This window comes from Carcharodon carcharias, chromosome 4, assembly GCF_017639515.1.
Source record: "Carcharodon carcharias isolate sCarCar2 chromosome 4, sCarCar2.pri, whole genome shotgun sequence".
NCBI classification, from domain to species: domain Eukaryota; kingdom Metazoa; phylum Chordata; class Chondrichthyes; order Lamniformes; family Lamnidae; genus Carcharodon; species Carcharodon carcharias.
The window spans coordinates 88852170-88870524 of record NC_054470.1 but is presented as its reverse complement, the minus strand read 5'-3'; the positions used below and the strand labels follow the sequence as shown (position 1 = coordinate 88870524).

At 41.9% G+C, this 18355-nt stretch overlaps 1 protein-coding gene across 4 annotated transcripts in view; it reads right to left on the bottom strand.

Annotated features, from left to right (window-relative positions):
• Positions 1–18355, bottom strand: part of LOC121276887 (multiple PDZ domain protein) — a 413889-nt gene that overhangs the window by 30971 nt on the left and 364563 nt on the right. For all 4 annotated transcript variants that reach the window (XM_041185496.1, XM_041185497.1, XM_041185495.1 and 1 more), the window contains 3 exons: positions 17358–17551; positions 8168–8315; positions 992–1078 (listed from right to left, as the gene is read on the bottom strand). In XM_041185496.1, the coding sequence (XP_041041430.1) occupies positions 992–1078; positions 8168–8315; positions 17358–17551 (429 nt within the window). The remainder of the gene's footprint in view (positions 1–991; positions 1079–8167; positions 8316–17357; positions 17552–18355) is intronic.

Below are 18355 nucleotides of genomic sequence, written 5' to 3'. Positions count from 1 at the left end.
TGAAGCAATATAAAACAAACTCCCTGGAGCTTCCTATTTTCACAGAATACATTATCAGTTTATATTTTTACCCTCAAAAACAAATCTCCATTTTCTTCCAAAAATTGAAAATATAAACCTGGCTAATGGGGTAACTGTCTGAGAAGCCAGTTCAAGACAAGGCCTGTGTTTTAGTCTAGAAACCAGTTCCTGAGTGGGAGGAGAAGGGTTGGCAAGGGGAACAGCGGAGGTGGAGTGTTCTTATAAAGGAGCATCACTCCACAATTCATTTTTCTAAAACCTTTATAAAACATGTTTTAAAAAATAGCAACTTAAAAAAAATCATAAGTTAAATGATGAAGTTAACTGAAAAAAAAATTGGTAGAAGGCAACTTGAAACTGCACTGTACAGACACCCTTCAAAGTTGAGTAGTCCTGCTTCAGATTAAATTATTGTGAACATATGTGGAAACCAATATGTGGAAACCATTTCCTGAAAAAGATGCAAGGGAACCTTATCTGACACCAGAGCATATTGGAAAATTAAGTGAAGCTGATGCCTGAGTTTCCTACAGCACATGCTTAAAGATTTATCCCCATGAACTTCATTTAGTTAGAAATAAAATAGAGGTAGGTTCAGATCTCTAATCTTCTAACATAACAAATCCAAGATTAAGAATAATCAATGTACTAAATCCAACCCAGTAAACTCTGCATTTTAGCACTCCCTTTTGAAAAATATTTTTAAAAAATCATAAATTTCAAAGAGGCTATTTAGTATCGACAAAACATTCAAGGGACACATAAAAGCATGATAACATTAGATCCATAATTTGATTTTATACACTAGAGCTTGCAGCATCATTTAATTATACTTGATTGAAATGATCATCATTCCAATAGTTTACAGCTGACACAAACTGAACGATAGATGAATAAACTCCTGCCCCTATAAACCAACTTGTTTTATTTTGTTGTGAAAGAGTTCAAACATGATCTTAGAGGCACAAACCTGGCTACTTTGGGAACCTCTTCTATCAGGTGAGAACGATCCAGCCTTCACCCTGCCAACCTCTAATCTTACCATGCCTTGTGCACACTAAAAATCAGAACATAAAGGTTACTTTATTTTTTGAATGTCTGAGAATATTTCAACATGTACAAGTAACAAATGCAATGAGATACTTTGGTAGAAACTTAATGCTGTGTATTACATCATATAAAATCACAAAAATGCATGCATCTTAGAGCAAACTGCTCTAAGGTTAATTTATTTTACTTAACTGATAACTGATACAGAAAAAAAAAACATATATGTATTATGTTCTCACAAGATGTGAGGTTTTGGGCAATCAGTTTGTCACATGTGTCAGAAGGATAGAGGACCAGTTTTCCTTGTGCTTGCTGGAACTGAATATTTCTTGGGTGCACAAGTTAGAATGGGGCTGAGACCTGGAATGTTGGGCTTTTGTTCCTTCAATGCTGCAATGGAAGTCCAACACCCTTCCTGAAAAAGAGTGTAAGAATGTGGCGGGTCGGGGGGGGGGGCGACTTGCATTTGACTAAAATGCAAGTCATAACAGAAACATTGTTGATCTTGCAGCATGGGGCATCACAGGCCACCCAAGAATAAAGTCACTCAGAAAAACCCAGTGATGTGGCCTGTCCCCGGGCCCCAGCTAACTGGAAGGTCCACAGGCAGGCTGAAGATCTGCACGTATGCCTACACAGAAATTGGAGTTCAATAAAGATCTGTGGAGGTTGCCTGAGGCCACTTAAATGGCCTAGGACAGTAAATGGGGAATACCAGGGCTAGATAGTTACAGCACACTTCAGATGTTCAGCATCCAGACAGAGATGTCCATGTAACTGGTTCTACTATGTTACAAAAGGAAAATAATGCCTTCATTCTTGAGCAACTCATCATTGCTTTAATTATTCTTTTTCGTGTTTATAAAAGTCCCTATTTCCTTTTATATTATCTGCTCCTAGCCCAAGCAACTACCCTTTTCACCTCTGGACTACACTATATTACTCATAACTTGCTTCAGCATTTTTAGTACTAGAATCAAATGGCCCTCTTTTAGTTCCAGTTTAGTCTTAAATTTTTCATTTATCAAAACCATTCTGCTCTATGAAATACCCATTCTTTGCCTTATAGGATATATCTCTGTTATACACCATCCATCTCAGATTTGAAGATTTTCTGCTGATCAGTCATCCTGTTTGCTAACTTCTTTGTTGAATTAACTTGGGCCAGGTCCTTTATTATTTGGTTACAGCAAGGTTATAATTAAACAGTCTTGTAACTGTAACTCTCTATTAGAAGGCTACTGACAACAGAAGCAACGACTGCATAATCATTGTAAGTTATGGGCAAGCATTTATGTGCATCACGGAAGAGATGAGGGCAAGATAGTTTAATAAAGATTTGTTTTTATTCAAACAATATTTCAAATGATGAGCTTCCTACAGTAGTAATATCTGATGCTGTTTGTTGACCGACTAATGCAATGGGTCATATGGTGTTCGAATCCATAATTCAGGCCAAAGTAGAAATGCATAATGAAGCAAATTCACTGAGTCTAGGCTCCCATTGGGGAGTCAAGCTAGAAGATCAATAAATTTATCAGCGTATCCTAATTTTAAGGCATTTTAATAGGCTGTGATCCTTATAATAGATGCATTAATGTGGAAGGAATAACAAAAAGGTGCAAAATAATCAGGAGGATTGAAAGCTCAACAATATTTTTATTTACAGAACTTATGGCTGGATTTTAATATGGAGACATGCTGAGAGCACAGCACTAATAAAATGTAAGAAATCTGGAAGTAAGTGCAATGCAGCTGTCGGTGGCTTTTTAAGAACCACTTCATTATCATTTTACTTCCAGGCTTCCCATTCAGTTAGCATCAGTGTTTGTAATGATGACATGCATGATGCAATTTCAATCTAATGATTTAAAGGGACACTCGTAACATGCAAGTTGAAGGAGTTTGGAGTTATCATGGAGAGCTACAGGCCTCCGACTCTGGGTTGAGATGGGCAAAGGCTGGCTGCACCCTGCTTCAACAAAATCTCCCTGGATGTGCTATTGGGGGCTACATGGGTCTGAAGGAGATTCCTAGTGATGGGAAGGAAAAGTTTGCAGCTGAGTCAAAGAAGGTGTGGTTGGAGGTTACTGAGGAGGCTATGCCCCAAGATCCAATGTAGGAAGCAATTCAGTGACCTTAGCAGGGCAGAAAAGTTGATAGCAATGGCACATTGCCCTACATACTGATGTGCCTTATCACCCTCTCTCCCTCTGCCACCTCAAGACTACTCCAGCACATCACTTCTCACATCACCCTGTCTATGTACTTAGTCACATCTCTATCTATCTAAACTCCAGTGGCACTCACATTCATCTTATGCAATGTCATGCCATCCATTGGGTGAACAAATCTCATTACTTTCACTCATTGCAGAAGAGAACACAGAACACCACGGAGAGGTAGAGAACTGGAGGTGAAGTCAAAAGAGGCGGCACTGGAGATCAGTGGAGTCTCGGCATGCTTGGCTGTTAAGAGATGAGGAGATGGGGTTCTCTTAGCTACCTGACAGAATTAAATGTCAGGCAGCCATGGCATACAATACTCAGTCGTGTTGACTTGATGTCAACAACCACCAAAATATGATCATGTGCATAGCAGTAACTTCAAGCATTTTTACTTTCACTTTATTCATTCATGTCTCTTATCTGCCAGAGGGCCTTCATGTGCCCAGCAAGAGATAGTCAATGCAAACATACAAATTAGGAGCAGGAGTAGGCCAGTTGGCCCCTCAAGCCTACCCGGCCATTCAATAAGATCATGGCTGATCTGATTATGGCCTCAACTCCACTCCCTGCCCCTGGCAACCTTTGACACCCTTGTTAGTCAAGAATCTATCTACTTCTGCCATAAAAATATTCAATGACCCTGCCTCAACCATTTTCCAGGGAAGAGAGTTCAAAGTCTTACAACCCTCTGAGAGAATTACATTTCTTCTCATTAGTGTCTTAAGTGGGAGAATCTTTACTTTTAAACAGTGTCCCCTAGTTCTAGTCTCTTCCACAAGGGGAAAGCTCCTTTCAGCATCCACCCTGTCAAATGCCCTCAGGATCTTATGGGTAGAATTTTATGTCTCGCGTGAGGGCGCCTGTCCGACCCGATCGGGCATCAAATAGTGAGTGATAATGTCAGGTGAGCCTCCCGACATCATCGCACACTCGTGTAATATTTCGGTCAGCAGGCGCGCACGAAAGTCGGTAGCACGCCCGCTGATAATTAAGAGGCCTATTAAGGCCATTAATGTATTTATTAAGCTGGATTCTATGCTGCCCGTCCAACATTACAGTTGGTGGGCAGGCGAATTGACCAGGCGGCCTTTGGGTTTTTGAGGAAACCTCATCCAATGACGGGGTGAGGCTTCCGATATTAATTTAAAAAAAAATGTTTGGGCAAAATTTTTAAAATCTATACGTTTATGTGTGAGTCTGATTTGTGGACATTTTTGTCTGCATTTTAAAATCTTTCTTTGATGGTTTTAAATTCTTGAGCTCCCTGAGGCAGCTCTCTGTCTTCAGGGAGCTTTCTTTGCATGCTCCCCCATGCCCATGCCGACTTCAGCGCTTGCCCTCCTCCCGCCCCAACCCCGGCAGCGCTGAGCCTTTCAGCGCACCTTTCACGCTGGCTGGCTGTTTCCCGGCCGCTCCTGGGCCCACCCACCTGACGACCTCAAAATTCTGCCCTATGTTTCAATAGGGTTACTTATGACCACAATGATGACGACTCCAGAGGGAAGCTCACTTCCTCTGAGAGTGCTCTATCATAGGATTGATGCAGACCATGTATCAGCTCAGATATTCACACTTCTGTGATCACTGGAATTTCACATGGTAACTTGTGTTTGACAAGTTACTAACAGCAGAATCAGGGGCAGGAATGTTGAGCCCGAGTTGGAGAGTGCAGGATTTTCCAGGCTCTGCTTGGCTGAATGCAGATGATGAACCCTGGGGACTATTGACGTAGGGGTATTTCTTGAGCAGCAGCGGAGAATGTGCGATGTACTGGCAGTGCAATTGCAGAGATTAGAGGAATCTAGTTCAAGCATAAGTGGTACAATGCTAAAGGCTTTTTTTGATGATATGTTCTTTCATGAAAACATGAAGCACACCAGTGCTTGAAAGGCATTTTTAATAGGTTGCATGCTCTCAATGCCACCTCAAATAGGATGAATTATATCCTACTATTGGTCTTTCATTGCCTCACTGATCTGCAGCGAAGTGTGCTCCAGTGACATTGCTTGCAGGGAAGTGCTGCTGGGCCACAAGTGCCATGAAGGTGAAAGGGGAAATGGAAGTTGGAACACAGCTCAGAGTGTTTTCACTTCTGAGCCATTGCTCCTTCCCCCCAGTCAATACCTAACACTCTACGTCCCAGTACAAGTGGAAGATTTTTGCGGGGCCTCCAAAACCCTGAGGATGTTGGCCAAGAGCACCTCAACATTCAAAACAGGGATCTGAGCAGTCTGCCTCTTCCTCTATGTAAAGGCACGGTTTGGCTGCACTATGTGGATGTGCTAGAAAAACAGTAAAACTTTGTAGTTGCATAAAGGTATGCAGGTGGATCTGTTATACTTTGTTGAATTGTTAAGTTTATGTTGCCTATTTGAATCTAATAAATATTCTTTTGCACCACTTATTCACTGTGCCCTTTTTTGACTGATAACTGGAAATGTGATGACAAATGGCAAGACATGAATTGACTTGGAACAACAGAGGCCTGTGAAAGGAAGGCTTGGCTGTTTGCAGAACCACTTTGTGCTGGGAGTGCAAAAGTGGCTTATGTATGTGGTTTATAGATGAGTGCACCAAGGTGAAACTCGCAATTGTGAGGGCATGTCAGATAGCAATGTCTGCCCGTGTCAGTTTCCACCTCCTTGTGCTCCTCCTCCTACTTCTGGTCTTCCTCCTCCACAGAATTCTCTTAAGATTATCTGCGTCCTGCCCCTTGGGGTGGATCTTACACCCCTCCCTATCGGTGAATCTGAAGGTGGGAGTGGACTTGGGCCTCGTAAAATTATATGGGCGGCATTTCCACTACCTTTCTGCCCACCCTTGACTTGTCTCCAATATTATGGTGGCTGGGGAAAGTGTCAGGCAGCTCCCCCATCCTTAGGCCTATTGAGGCCCTTAAGAGATCAATTAATGGCCATTTAAAGGCCTCATTCTGCCTCTGCCACTGTTTTACATGTCGCAAGGGGAAGGCTGAGGTAGCCTGGTAACTTTCACTGCATGGGCTGCTGTTGGGCAGGAAGGGGGAATGGTGAGGGTTACCTCTCTTGGGGGGTCCCCTATGCTGGCTCCATCAGTCTTCCTCCCTGGGGAATTCCCTTATTCCCAGCATTGGCCACTGCTCGATCCTGCCACTGCTGGGACTACTCCCAGATTGGGAGGAAGTCCAACTCTGATAAAATTAAGTTTGCTCCAAGCATAATATTGGGCTTTGGGTTGGTGGGTTGACAACCGGCTTTATGGTTTGTGGCGAAGTGGGGTGGCGGGGGGGTGGGGGTGGTGGTGGCAGCATACAATCCAGCTCCTTGCTACACTTGCAGGTCCAAATGGGTATCCCTTGCCTACAGGTAGTCAGACAGTAACTTTGCTTTGAGGTGAAAAGAGATCAGGAAGCATGGACTACCACAGATTGAAAGCATCATGAAAGATTCCTGGAATCTTGTGCACACCTGTATAAGAAATATTTTATGGTTGCACGCTAGCTGCACATTGTTCAAGGCCTTGTGGTTGATGGAATACTCTTGGCTTATCTGTGGTGCCTTAAATGCCACATGTGTGCAATCGATGATGCCCTGCACCCATGGGAAACCAACCAGAGCTACAAATCCAAATGTTTGCTCGTTTTGACTTGTGTGATCATGGGCATAGTTGACATCATTGGCAGTTCTGGAAAACAAGCCATCAGTCACCTATCTTATGCATTTATTCATCACCGATTGCAAGATCCTGCAAATGTCTTCGGTAGATCCCTGGAAGAATACAGGGGAACAACCATTAAGGGCAGTGGTGAATTTGCCAGCCACTAGTAAAGTGAGAGCTCCTAGTCAAGTTGGCACCAGGTTTTGTTCAAGCAGGATGCTGCCACCTGATTGAATACCCTGACCACATTGGTGTTTAGTCATGTCAAAAAAGTTATCTTCTGCTTGTAGACCTATGTACTGGATATGACCTCCTGCAAGTTGCACCTCTCTGCTGTGGAACTACAGGACTGTCAGCAGCAGCCTATTGCCCCTTCTGGTCACCTTGATCCTTCATGTGAGGTCCAATCTAATACAGTGCAATGACACCCATGCTGAACTGATAGATCAGAGCTCTAAATTGCAGGACAGGCCTCCAAAAGATCAAAGTGTAGCCCCCTCATTGCCACTGTGTTCTTGCCTTGCTTTTACTGCCGAGTTCTAGGAAGCCTGGGAAACCTATGGTCTCAAAGTTAACATGCAAAATCCATTTCAATATTGCTCTAGCTGAGTGATTAACTTATGTCAATTGACAACACACATCTCCCTTGGGAGTTGTATACAGTCTAATGCACTGGCGTAAATTGCAGAAGTCGGTGGGTTGGGCTTTCTGATGTACTCATGTTTGTGTTCAATTTAACACAATTCCCACTTCATACAACCCCAGACACTCTTCCAGGTTAAAAATACCCCCTACATCTCATGAGAAACATTTCAGACCGGCATTTGAAAGAATTACATAGGTTGCTTTTGTCATTTACAATAAATGGCTGGAAAAATGAACAACTTACAGGCTAATGCTCCAACAAACATTGATTCATTTACATTTCTCTCACTCTGAAAAGCAGGGTGTGGCATAAAGGATGCAGGACAATTGCATTTGGATAAATCAGGAGCTTGAAAGTTACTTGGCTGAAGCAAAAAATACTTGCTTGCCAAAATTTTAAATACATTCTAAAAATGTTTTTCTCCATTAATTTTGGAAAAATTATAAAACACATCACTGATTGTGTGCATAACGAGAATACATCACCATCAAAATACATTAAATTTTTTACCGCTAAAGTTACAGGTCTTGGTCAAACTTGCTGTTTACAAATCTTTGCCAAGTCATAATTTCTGCATTAGTCAGACCTTCAGCATAGCAGCAACAGTCTCCTGAGTTGCATTTCGAACATCCTCCCCATTCACAGACAGTATTTGGTCTCCTTGCACAAGTCTTCCATCCAGATCTACTATTCCTCCTTTTACAATGTCTGACACAAAGACCCCAGTATCATTTCTGTCGAAAACAAATACAGACTTTAGTCAGATTCTACAAATGCTGGGGAACTGCTTTGCCCCTAAAGGGAAAAAAAAGCCTCTGTTAACGTTATGTTCTGGAACTGGTAAAGATTATTTTAATGATCTGGGCTTGGTGACAAATATCCCATAACTTCTTGTGCGAGATTTTTTTCTGGGTTTGTACCAGGAATATTGAATTGTCTCTGTACAGTGGAAAACTGGGCATTTTAAACTGTAAGCCTGTAAAACAACCTATTGGTTTTCCTCTATTAATTTAAAAGGAAGGAAAATCATGTGGTATTTTTGTTGTATTAGCATGCAGTCTAATCGACTTAATTTCCACTGCGCCCTAGAAATCCAGCATGTCTGAATACAAACCCAGGAGAATCTTGTCTTGTGTGCAAATTATGCATGAGTTATAACATGAAATAAGTTAACTGCAAGAGATTTAGAAACAAGGCTTGTTGAAAACTATTAAATTTTGTGTTACATTTGTGAGCTGGGATCAGTTATACCTGAATTATGTCAGCATACAAAACTGGTTCAAATACCTACTACACACCATCTGAGCTTCCAAAATTCATTACTTGCACTTGATCTTCAGAAGTCTCTGCTACTGAGTACTCTGTACAAAACCAATGTCATGTGTTGATCCTGCCTCTATACTACCCTCTAAAGTTCATATAGTGCCAGTATCTGAGTTGGTGACTGAGAGTATAAGATCAGGGGTAAAATTTTTAGCTCGGCGGACAGGTGTCCGACCGAGCGTAAAATGACGTGCGACATTTCGGTGGGCGTGCACGCACCGGAATCAGCAGCGTGCCCGCTGACAATTAAAAGGCCTATTAAGGCCATTTAAAGATAACTAATGTAAATTTTTCTCTGCCCATCCAACCTTTTAGTTGGCAGGCAGGCGAAAAAGCCAAGCAGCCTTTGCACTTTTTTGGAAACCTCATACATGGGTGGGATGAGGTTTCCAAAAGCAAATAAAAATCAAATAAAAACTTTATTTTTTTCATTAATAACATGTCCCTGCTCATGTGGGGACATGCTTCATAATATTTATAAAATCTTTAATTTTTTTTAAGATCAGTTCATCTCCCTGAGGAAGCTCTCTGCCTCAAGGAGATTTTGTAGTGCGCACTCGCGTGCAGGTCGTGCTCGCCTGGCTCGCACTCCTTCCCCTGCCTGCATAGGCAGCGCTTAGCATTGCTGCTGGAGTTTCGCGCTGGGCGGGCCTTAATTAGCCCACCAGCGTGAAATTACCTTCCGGGCCCGATCGCAGGCAGTGGTCGACTTCCCGGCCGCCCCCACTGAGCCTGCACGCCAAGGGCAAAATTCTGCCCCAAGTGATGGCGCTTCTTTGCCAGATTTCTGTTCTCCTACTTCATTGTGAGGCTACAGTAGCTGACCAGGCGGAAAATCTTGGATACCTGAAAGCATAAGTGCAAAATGATAGGGTTGGGGTGACGGAATTGAGGGTGGGTGGAAAACAAGGGGCTCATGGTCATACCACCTGCAACTTGTGCTTCACACCAGATAGTGGGATGATGGTGAAAAGAGATTTGACCAGATCATAAGGTAGCAATATACAATCGTTCTGGATGGTTCAGCGACAACAGTTGCAATAGCCCCAATGAAAGCTGTGCCAATAATTTGGAATACCATCGCCTCTAAGGGGTTCAGGAGATGCAGCCTTGCCAGTCCTCTACCAAGCCTCTGAACATAGTAATATAGGAACAGTAGCAGGCTTTTAGCCCTTTGACCCTGTTCTGCCATTCAATGAGATTATGACTGATCTACAACCTAACTCCACATACTTGCCTTGCCCCAATGCAAAATTTTGATACTACTACTAATTTTTGGGGTTCTATGTTGGGTTGAAGTAACATTTTAGAATTGTACCTTAGCCATTTTTTTAAATAGTCCAGTTTAATTTCAGTCTGCTAAGTAAGACAATTTACAATTCAAAGCAAGCTGAGAACAGGGAAGCAGCAATGCCTGTGAGGATTGCTGTTCTTCTTGATAACCTAATGACCTTAAAGGTGCTGAAACGTCTAGGAAACTTAAAGGCTTAAAGAGATAAGCAAGTTTTGAGCAACAGTTTGAACTCAACATGGCTTCTTTATCTTGATAATTGTTAGACAAAATCTTGTCTTTGAATTAAGACTTACATTTGCTAATATCTTTAGTTCTGTTGAAGAGTCATGCGGACTTGAAACATTAACTGTGCTCCTCTCCACAGATGCTGCCAGACCTGCTGAGTTTTTCCAGATATTTTTGTTTTTGTTTTGCTAATATCTTGATCTATTAACTATATCTACGGCACAAGAACAGCAGTGTTGCATAAAGATATCTTACTAGGAATCACTAATTTCCTTAGTATCCATGGGAATAAGTTAATTTGTCAATGTGAATTGTCTACAACCGTTAGTTTGAATTATTGATAACAGGATGTATCATTTGATCACAATGGAATGTAACCTCTGGGGCCTAAAGGAAATAAGAGATAGATATTTGTCTCAGCTTACATGGCTCTAGTTACAGAGGTGGGGTAATACCAGGTGACACCTTACCCAATGAAAGGGGTTAATTCGGATTAATTCCTAATAAGGGAAGAGGTACAGGTTTAGGGATAAAAATTGAAAACTCAGAGCTTTCCTTGGCACAGTTCCACCATTGCTTCTATGGTGCAATTCTTCTGTGACTAAAGTTTAACATTACTTCAGAGACAGAGGAAAGGCATCATCTATGCTGTCAGCTCCCAAGGAAGCCTGGGCAATGAGGGAAAAGAAATTTGCATGCTGTCTTCATAGTTTTTTGCTAAGTATATATAACATCTCGCTTCATAAATTTCACGTGATTCATCAATACTCGTCATTCATACCTTGCTAGGTCAGGCACAACTGATGACCCCATTGTTATAAATTAAGAATTCGGAACCTAGATGTTTGAAATAAAAGGGTTTCATAGCTCAAACCTTAAAACTGACACCATATCCTTTAATACACCTGGATAACACAAATCTATCAATCTCATTTAAAATTTACAATTGATACAGGTCAACTGTAATTTAGAGCCATAGAAAAGTTACAGCCCATCATGTCTGTGCCAGGCAAAAAGAGAAAAAAGAAACTAGCCGCTCATTTTAATCCCACTTTCCAGGACCTAGTCCGTAGCCTTGCAGGTTATGGCACTTCAGATGCAGATCCAGATACTTTTTAAATGAGCTGAGCATTTCAGCCTCAAACTACAACCACCCTTTGTACGTAGAAGTGTTTTGTAACTTCCTTCTGAAAAGTCTAGCTTTATTTTTTTGAAGTATGCCATCACCACATACCACCTCCCCACCCCCATTTCCTAGGCTCCCTAATCAACAGTAGTAGTTTCTAACTTAATTTCTAACTACCCCTTGTGTTATCCTTAATATCTTGAAAACTTTGATCAAATCATCCTTAATCTTTAAAATTACAGGGGATACAACCCTAGTTTATGCAATCTGTCATGATAATGAAGGAACAAACACCGAATTGCATCAAGAAACATTGGACTTTAAAAATAAGACCTGAGTTTTTAAAAATGCACACAAGCCACAGGCTGGAATGCTGCAGGGTGACTCTCTAAGAGGTAATGGAAACCCGCCCTTGTTGCCAGACAAGGTACTTCTAAAGACATTCAGAAACTAATTGCTCCCTCCGGTAGAGACAATGGGACATAATGGGAGATGAGTATCATTTCATCAAGAAATGAGCCGTGCCCAAACAGTTTTGTGAATTTGCTTCCCACATGGAATATACAAAGAAGGGGTTAAAGGCGAGCTGAAAAGCTGCCGTGGTATCTGTCTGTTGGTGGGTGTTCTGCGAGGGAGCAAGTGCTGTAAGTTTGACTCAGATGTAAAAGCCACACACACTACCCCTGCAAATTGCCATTTTGCAGGTATCCTGATCTCTCTCCCTCTCTGAAAAATTCAACTCAATTGGAACCTCGAATCCAACAATTCATCTACCGGATCACAACAGCCGCAACGCTCAATCACCTACTTCCCACAAGTCAAGGACTGCTCCGTATACTTTAAAAACTATATATATATATATATATATATTCACTTACTTCAAGCTAACTTCTTCCTTTTAACATGCTTGACCATATATGCATGTGTTTTATCCTTTCTTGCCCTTAGTGGTTAATAAACTTACTGGCCAGAACTTTTCCCTCATTGGGCAGGCTCGGCAGGAGTGGGCAGCCAGGAAGCTGACTGCTGCCCGCAATCGGTTCCGTTCTGCGATTTCACGTGGGTGGGCCAATTAAGACCCGCCCTGCGTGGATCACAAGTGGCAGCGCTAAGCGCTGCCTGTGCAGGTGGGGGCAGGGGGGACAGCGGGCCTGGCATGCATTTCGCACATGCATGTGAAAGAGTGCTTCAATCTCCCTGAGGCATGGAGCTGCCTCAGGGAGATTGAAGTGCTTTTTAAAAAAGTTAATAAAGACAGTAAAAATTTAAAATAACACGTCCACTCATTTGACTCTGTCACATGAGCTGGGACATGTTTTTAATTCAAAAATAAAGTTTTTAGTTAATGTTTATTTGCTTTAGGAAACCTCATCCTGCTCGTGGATGAAGTTTCCTAAAAAATGTAAAGGCCGCTTGGCCTTTTCGCCTGCCTGACAACCGTAAGGCTGGATGGGCAGTGTTAATTTGATTTTAATTAGCTTGTTAAAGGCCTTAATAGGCCTTTCAATTATTGGAGGGAGCGCAGCCAACTCAGCCGATATCACGCAGGCACGTGATAACGTTGGGATGCATGCCCGATGTCATCGCACATCATGTTACACTCGGGCATGTCGGGCATGCACCCGCATGCCAATCGTAAAATTCTGCCCAATCTTGCTTTTAACTCAAGAAAGTCTCATCAAATTAGCTCCTTCAAAAGCAGAACAATTGGGTCTGGGAAGAAGGGATCTTTTTTAGACTAAATCTTGTTGCGACCAACAAAACGTTTGTGGGGGCGGTTGGGGGGGGTGGTGGGGGGGTGGGTCAGCAGGGACTGAATTAAGTCAGGAAGCCAGTTCATCCCTCCTCATCAGGGGCATAAAAATTCGGGGGTGCCCCAGCCAGACGATGACAAATTGAGGGGTCTCGCCTGGATCAACAACTTTGGGGAATCTCACCTGGGGGTGGGTCATAACAAATCTCTGCTTGTAATTTAGTTCTTGGAGACCAGATATCATTCTGGAAAACCTATGCTACACTCCCTTCATGGTCAACATATTCTTCCTCATGTCTGGTGTCTAGAACTATTCACAGTACTCTAGGGGTAGAATTTCCCCCTGATGTCACCCCGCGCCATTCTATGCCTCGGCAAGTGGGCCCCGCCCCTGCTTGCCGAGCAGAAGATTCTCCCCAAGGTGTACCTTTCACCCAAAGGTCACAAGCAGAAATATTAATTCTGTTTTTCTCTCCACAGATGCTGCCAGATCTGCTAAGTATTTCCACCTTTTTCTTATTTTTACCAAATGTCTTCTGAAAATGCATATAATAGCATGGAACATTAATGTCAATACTCTTGGAAAACGGTCATCGACCTTCACAGATGCTGCTGGGCATGTTGAGTGTTTCTAACATTTTGTGTGTTTATCTCAAATTTTCAGTACTTGCAGTATTTTGCATTTACATCTGAGTTAACTTAGCTTAATCAGGATGACACAATTAATTTTAGCACCCTGGGTAAGAGATGACAAAAGATGCCAAAGGCCTGCTTTTAAATAACTACCCATTTTGAAAATGTAATTTCTAAATCTGAAGATAGGATCAGGTACAGGTACAGGGGATGTGCAAATTGTTATTGCAGTTCAACAGCCTGCCCACACTCACTGTCATGGCATGGAAAATGACCATTTAATGAAGTACCAGAGGATGTCCAGTGCCCACAGTGCAGTCATCCTTCAGGAGAAGGAAGAAACATTGGCAAAAAAGAGAAATATTAGTGCTAATCAACAAAATTTTAACGATTTGTGTCAGTACAACCAATGCAGTACTGTGTTCCAGTTTACAAATATTTATACTAAATACAGATAAGCTAAAAAGTACAGTACACTCAGTCGCAGAGGTACTGTAGAGGTTAATGAATGCAAGTCAAAGGTTGCTTCATCATAATCAGAATTGTTATAACCACCTTATGCTTCATGTTTGCTCATTTCTCCTGTTTAGTTATGTCTTTGCCAATATCATAAACTAGACTGGAGCTACTATATCCCTTTATAACTGGATCATTTGTATTTTCAACACTTGGTTTTGTCATAAATGGAGCCATAATTTTGTATTTCTGCAATAAAATCTTAAATGGGTATTACATTCAAAAGATTTTATGGGATTAGCCCTCAAACGCACATTGTCTCCACCACAAATCTCCCATGCTTCCATCACCGTAACATCATCTGCTTTCACTCTCATCTCAGCCCATCTGTTGCTGAACCCCTCAGTCATGCCTTCTGTTAACTCCAAATTTGACTATTCCAATGTTCTGCTGGCCAGCCTCCATAAACCTGAGATAAAAGCAAAATGCTGCGGATGCTGGAAATCTGAAATGAGAACAGAAAATGCTGGAAAAACTCAACTGGTCTGTGGAGAGAGAAACAGGGTTAACGTTTTGAGTCCGTATGAAGAAGAGTCATACGGATTCAAAATGTTAACTCCATAAACCTAAGCTGTTGCAAAATTCTGTTGCCCATGTTCAAACCCGCACCAAATCTCACCTGGTTCTCACCAACCTATATTGGCTTCAGGTTCTATTTCCCAACAGCTTCAGTTTAAAATCTCAGCCTTATGTTTAAAATCTTTCATGGACTAGCTTCTCCTTACTTCTGAATCCTTCTCCAGCCCTACAATTCCCCCGAGCTCTTTGACTGATTCTGGCTTCTTGTACATCTTCCTCCCTCCTCCTCTCGCCTGGACCCCATGCTTTGGAATTCCCTCCCTATTCGCCTCCACCTCATGCCCTCTATCTCATCCTATGAGGAACTCTTTTAAACTCACTTTTTTGATCAGGTTTTTGGTCACACCTCCTAATATTTCCTTCTTTGGTTCAGCATTCCTTTTTAATGTTCACGTTTTTATGAAGCAGCTCAGGGCTTTTTTATACACTGAAGGTGCTATATAAATGCAAGCTGCTTAAATTAAAATTTGCACCAAGTGCTAACATCTATAATGTACAGTGACTGAATATCAGTAGGTACTGTAATAATGGGATTTCTAGTGTTATGAATATCTGATTTTATAATTCATTTTGTTTTAGCAGAATAACTTTTAGATTGGGGGCTGGCATTGCTGAGGAGTTCATCAAACAAGCCTCAGGTAATTACAATTCAAAAGGGAAGTCTGATTGTGTTACTAGGACGGTGGTGAAAGGTATTCACATCTAGGATTATAGTGCCCACTCTGAATCTCTGTAGAGGAGATAGTTTGTCTCCAGGCCTCTCGAAGAAGACTTTGAAGCTTGGGTGTAAACCGGGGAGATTTAAATTATTCATGTAGTTACCCTAGGTCAAAAAAGCTCTGAAAACAACCGGTAAATCTTGATAGGACCAGTGAGTCCATTAAGATAGCAACTGTCCCCATTAGAGATATAAATTTTAAATGTGAGTCCCAGAACCAAAGGGGTATTTTGAAGATAAAAGCGAAATTGGTTTTGGAACATCCTAGATATGCCACATTGCTACAGAAGTAGGCTATGCAAGGAGGTACTTTTTTGTTTTGGGTTTTATATCCGTGATTCCACACAAAGGGCCCTGCCGCCATTTTAAGTGGGCGGGCCAATTAAGGCCCGCCCAGCGTGACACCTGGTGGGAAGCTCTATGCGCTTCCTGTGCAGGCAGGGGGGGATTCCCCAAATGCTAGAGTGCGCTCTTTCGCGCACGCGCATGAAAGAGTGCACAAATCCCTGAGGCAAAGTGCTGCCTCAGGGAGATCGCTGACAGTTGTATAAACATGAAAAATAGAGAAAAAAAAAATCCTTAACATGTCCCCCTCATGTGACAATGTCACATAAGATGGGACATGTTAATAAATTTCATTAAAACTTTATTCAACTTTTTAAATCCCTACATGAAACCTCATCCCACCGGTGGATGAAGTTTCATGTTTTTTCTATTCCCCGCTGGGGCTCCTGGCCTGCCCGCCAACCGTAAGGTTGGACAGGCAGGTCCTTTAATTCTTTTTATGATCCTGTCAATGGCCTCAATTGGCCACTGACACGTCAGCAGGCGCACAGCTGATTTGGCTGTGCCCCCGCCTTCCTGAAGATTTAAATGAGGCGTGGGTTCCCCCCGACGTCATTTTGCGTGTTGGCGAGTGGGCCCCGCCCCCTGCTTGCCGACGGCAAAATTCAGCCCAAAGTTTCAGTTGGAACTCTAGAAGCAGCCAGACTGCAGCTTGGAGAAGGCAGAGAGAGAGAGGCAGAAGGCCAGGAATTGTAAAACAGCTGGAAGCCTAGCAGAGGACTATCAGGAACCAAGAGAGCTCTTGGATTTAAAAGCCTCTAAGCAAAGAACACGAGTGAGGCCCATGCTTGAGCTGGAGGAATCCACAATCGTGAGCTATTGAAGGAGAACTGGAGAATAGCTGGAACAATGAGGAGAAACTAAAGTGAATTCCAGAGAGCAGTGGCAAATCTTGGTTTGATCCTAGGAGAAGTGAATGAACCCTCAAGATCCTTTAACATATATGGGACCTCTTGGGTGGTAGTAAAAGTAGAAAAGGGTTAAAGTGCCAGTGTTTACGCTTTGTTGAGATTTTCAAGTCTGAAGTATTTACAAGCTATTGTTCTCAGTTAGCAGTGATTGCTTTGTGATTACTCTTGTACAGTAAAGCTCTTTTTGTTTAAAACATGAAATCTGTGGCATAGTTCTTTCAGTTAATAACTGGGAGCTCGAATTTATCTTTAAATATTATCGGTCGCAATGGAGATCATAACACTGGGAAATTGTCCAAATGATCGTTTTGCGCAATCAAATTTGTATCTAGTGAATGGAATTTCTTTGATACCTTTTTCCAACAATACTCAGTCCAAGCCCTTTCCCTGGTTTCTTTTGCAATTCAACAATTAGCAAGTCATACATATCTTCTTCCTTATAATGGCCTTCATCCCTGTAGACTGTCAGTTGTACTTTTTGCGGAGTTTGTCTCAAAACATTTATTGCCTCATCATGAGTGGCAACTCTCAAATCGATTCCATTAACCTATGGAAACATAATGAAATTTCAAATTACATTTGTCAATATAAAAATAAATTCTATGACCTGGAATATCTGCTAGGGGCCCAACTGAGAAAACGCACTGCTGATTTTGTTGAGGTGAAGTTGGGGCTGAGTTCAAACAGGCCCATTTTTGCTGTAGCAAGGGTCTAAACCTGCATGCAGAAGCTACCATTTTTGGAGCAGTCATAAATGCTCTTGAAGAATTGTAAAATTGTCATACTGCCAAATTATTTAAATTGCCAGACCTTTAAAAATAAAAAAGTCTGACCATATCAGTGAGAAGTAAAAAAAGCTCAAGATGTGAAGTAATTTAAATCCCCTATCCTATAGAAAATAAAGTCAGAGTAGTAAAAAAAAATCTGTTCAAGCAGTTACAATAGCCGTTTGTTGGCATTATCCTAAGGGCTATCATATTATTATTAATGCTTGGCTGCTTAACACACCCTGACATTATTTCAGTAAGGGGTTCTCAATTCACAGCTGGCAGTTTGATTGACAGCTCGTGAGGTTATTAAAGGATTAGCTGTCTCTGATGTGGGGTTACGAATATGACTCTTTTTATAAGTGGTTAAGTACTTAAGGGGGTTTAAATGTTTTGAATAGGCTTTCATGAATGGGGCAATCTTATTTAAATATTGTTAAGGCTGTAATAGATCTTTAGACCTTTATTTTATTGAGATTCATCTGGCCACGGATGCTGGGTGAGTTAGCATGGAGGGTTTAAGGGCAAAGGGTGGTGGGCAGGTTGGCATTAAATTGGCATGGGGACATGGAACTGGCATGGGG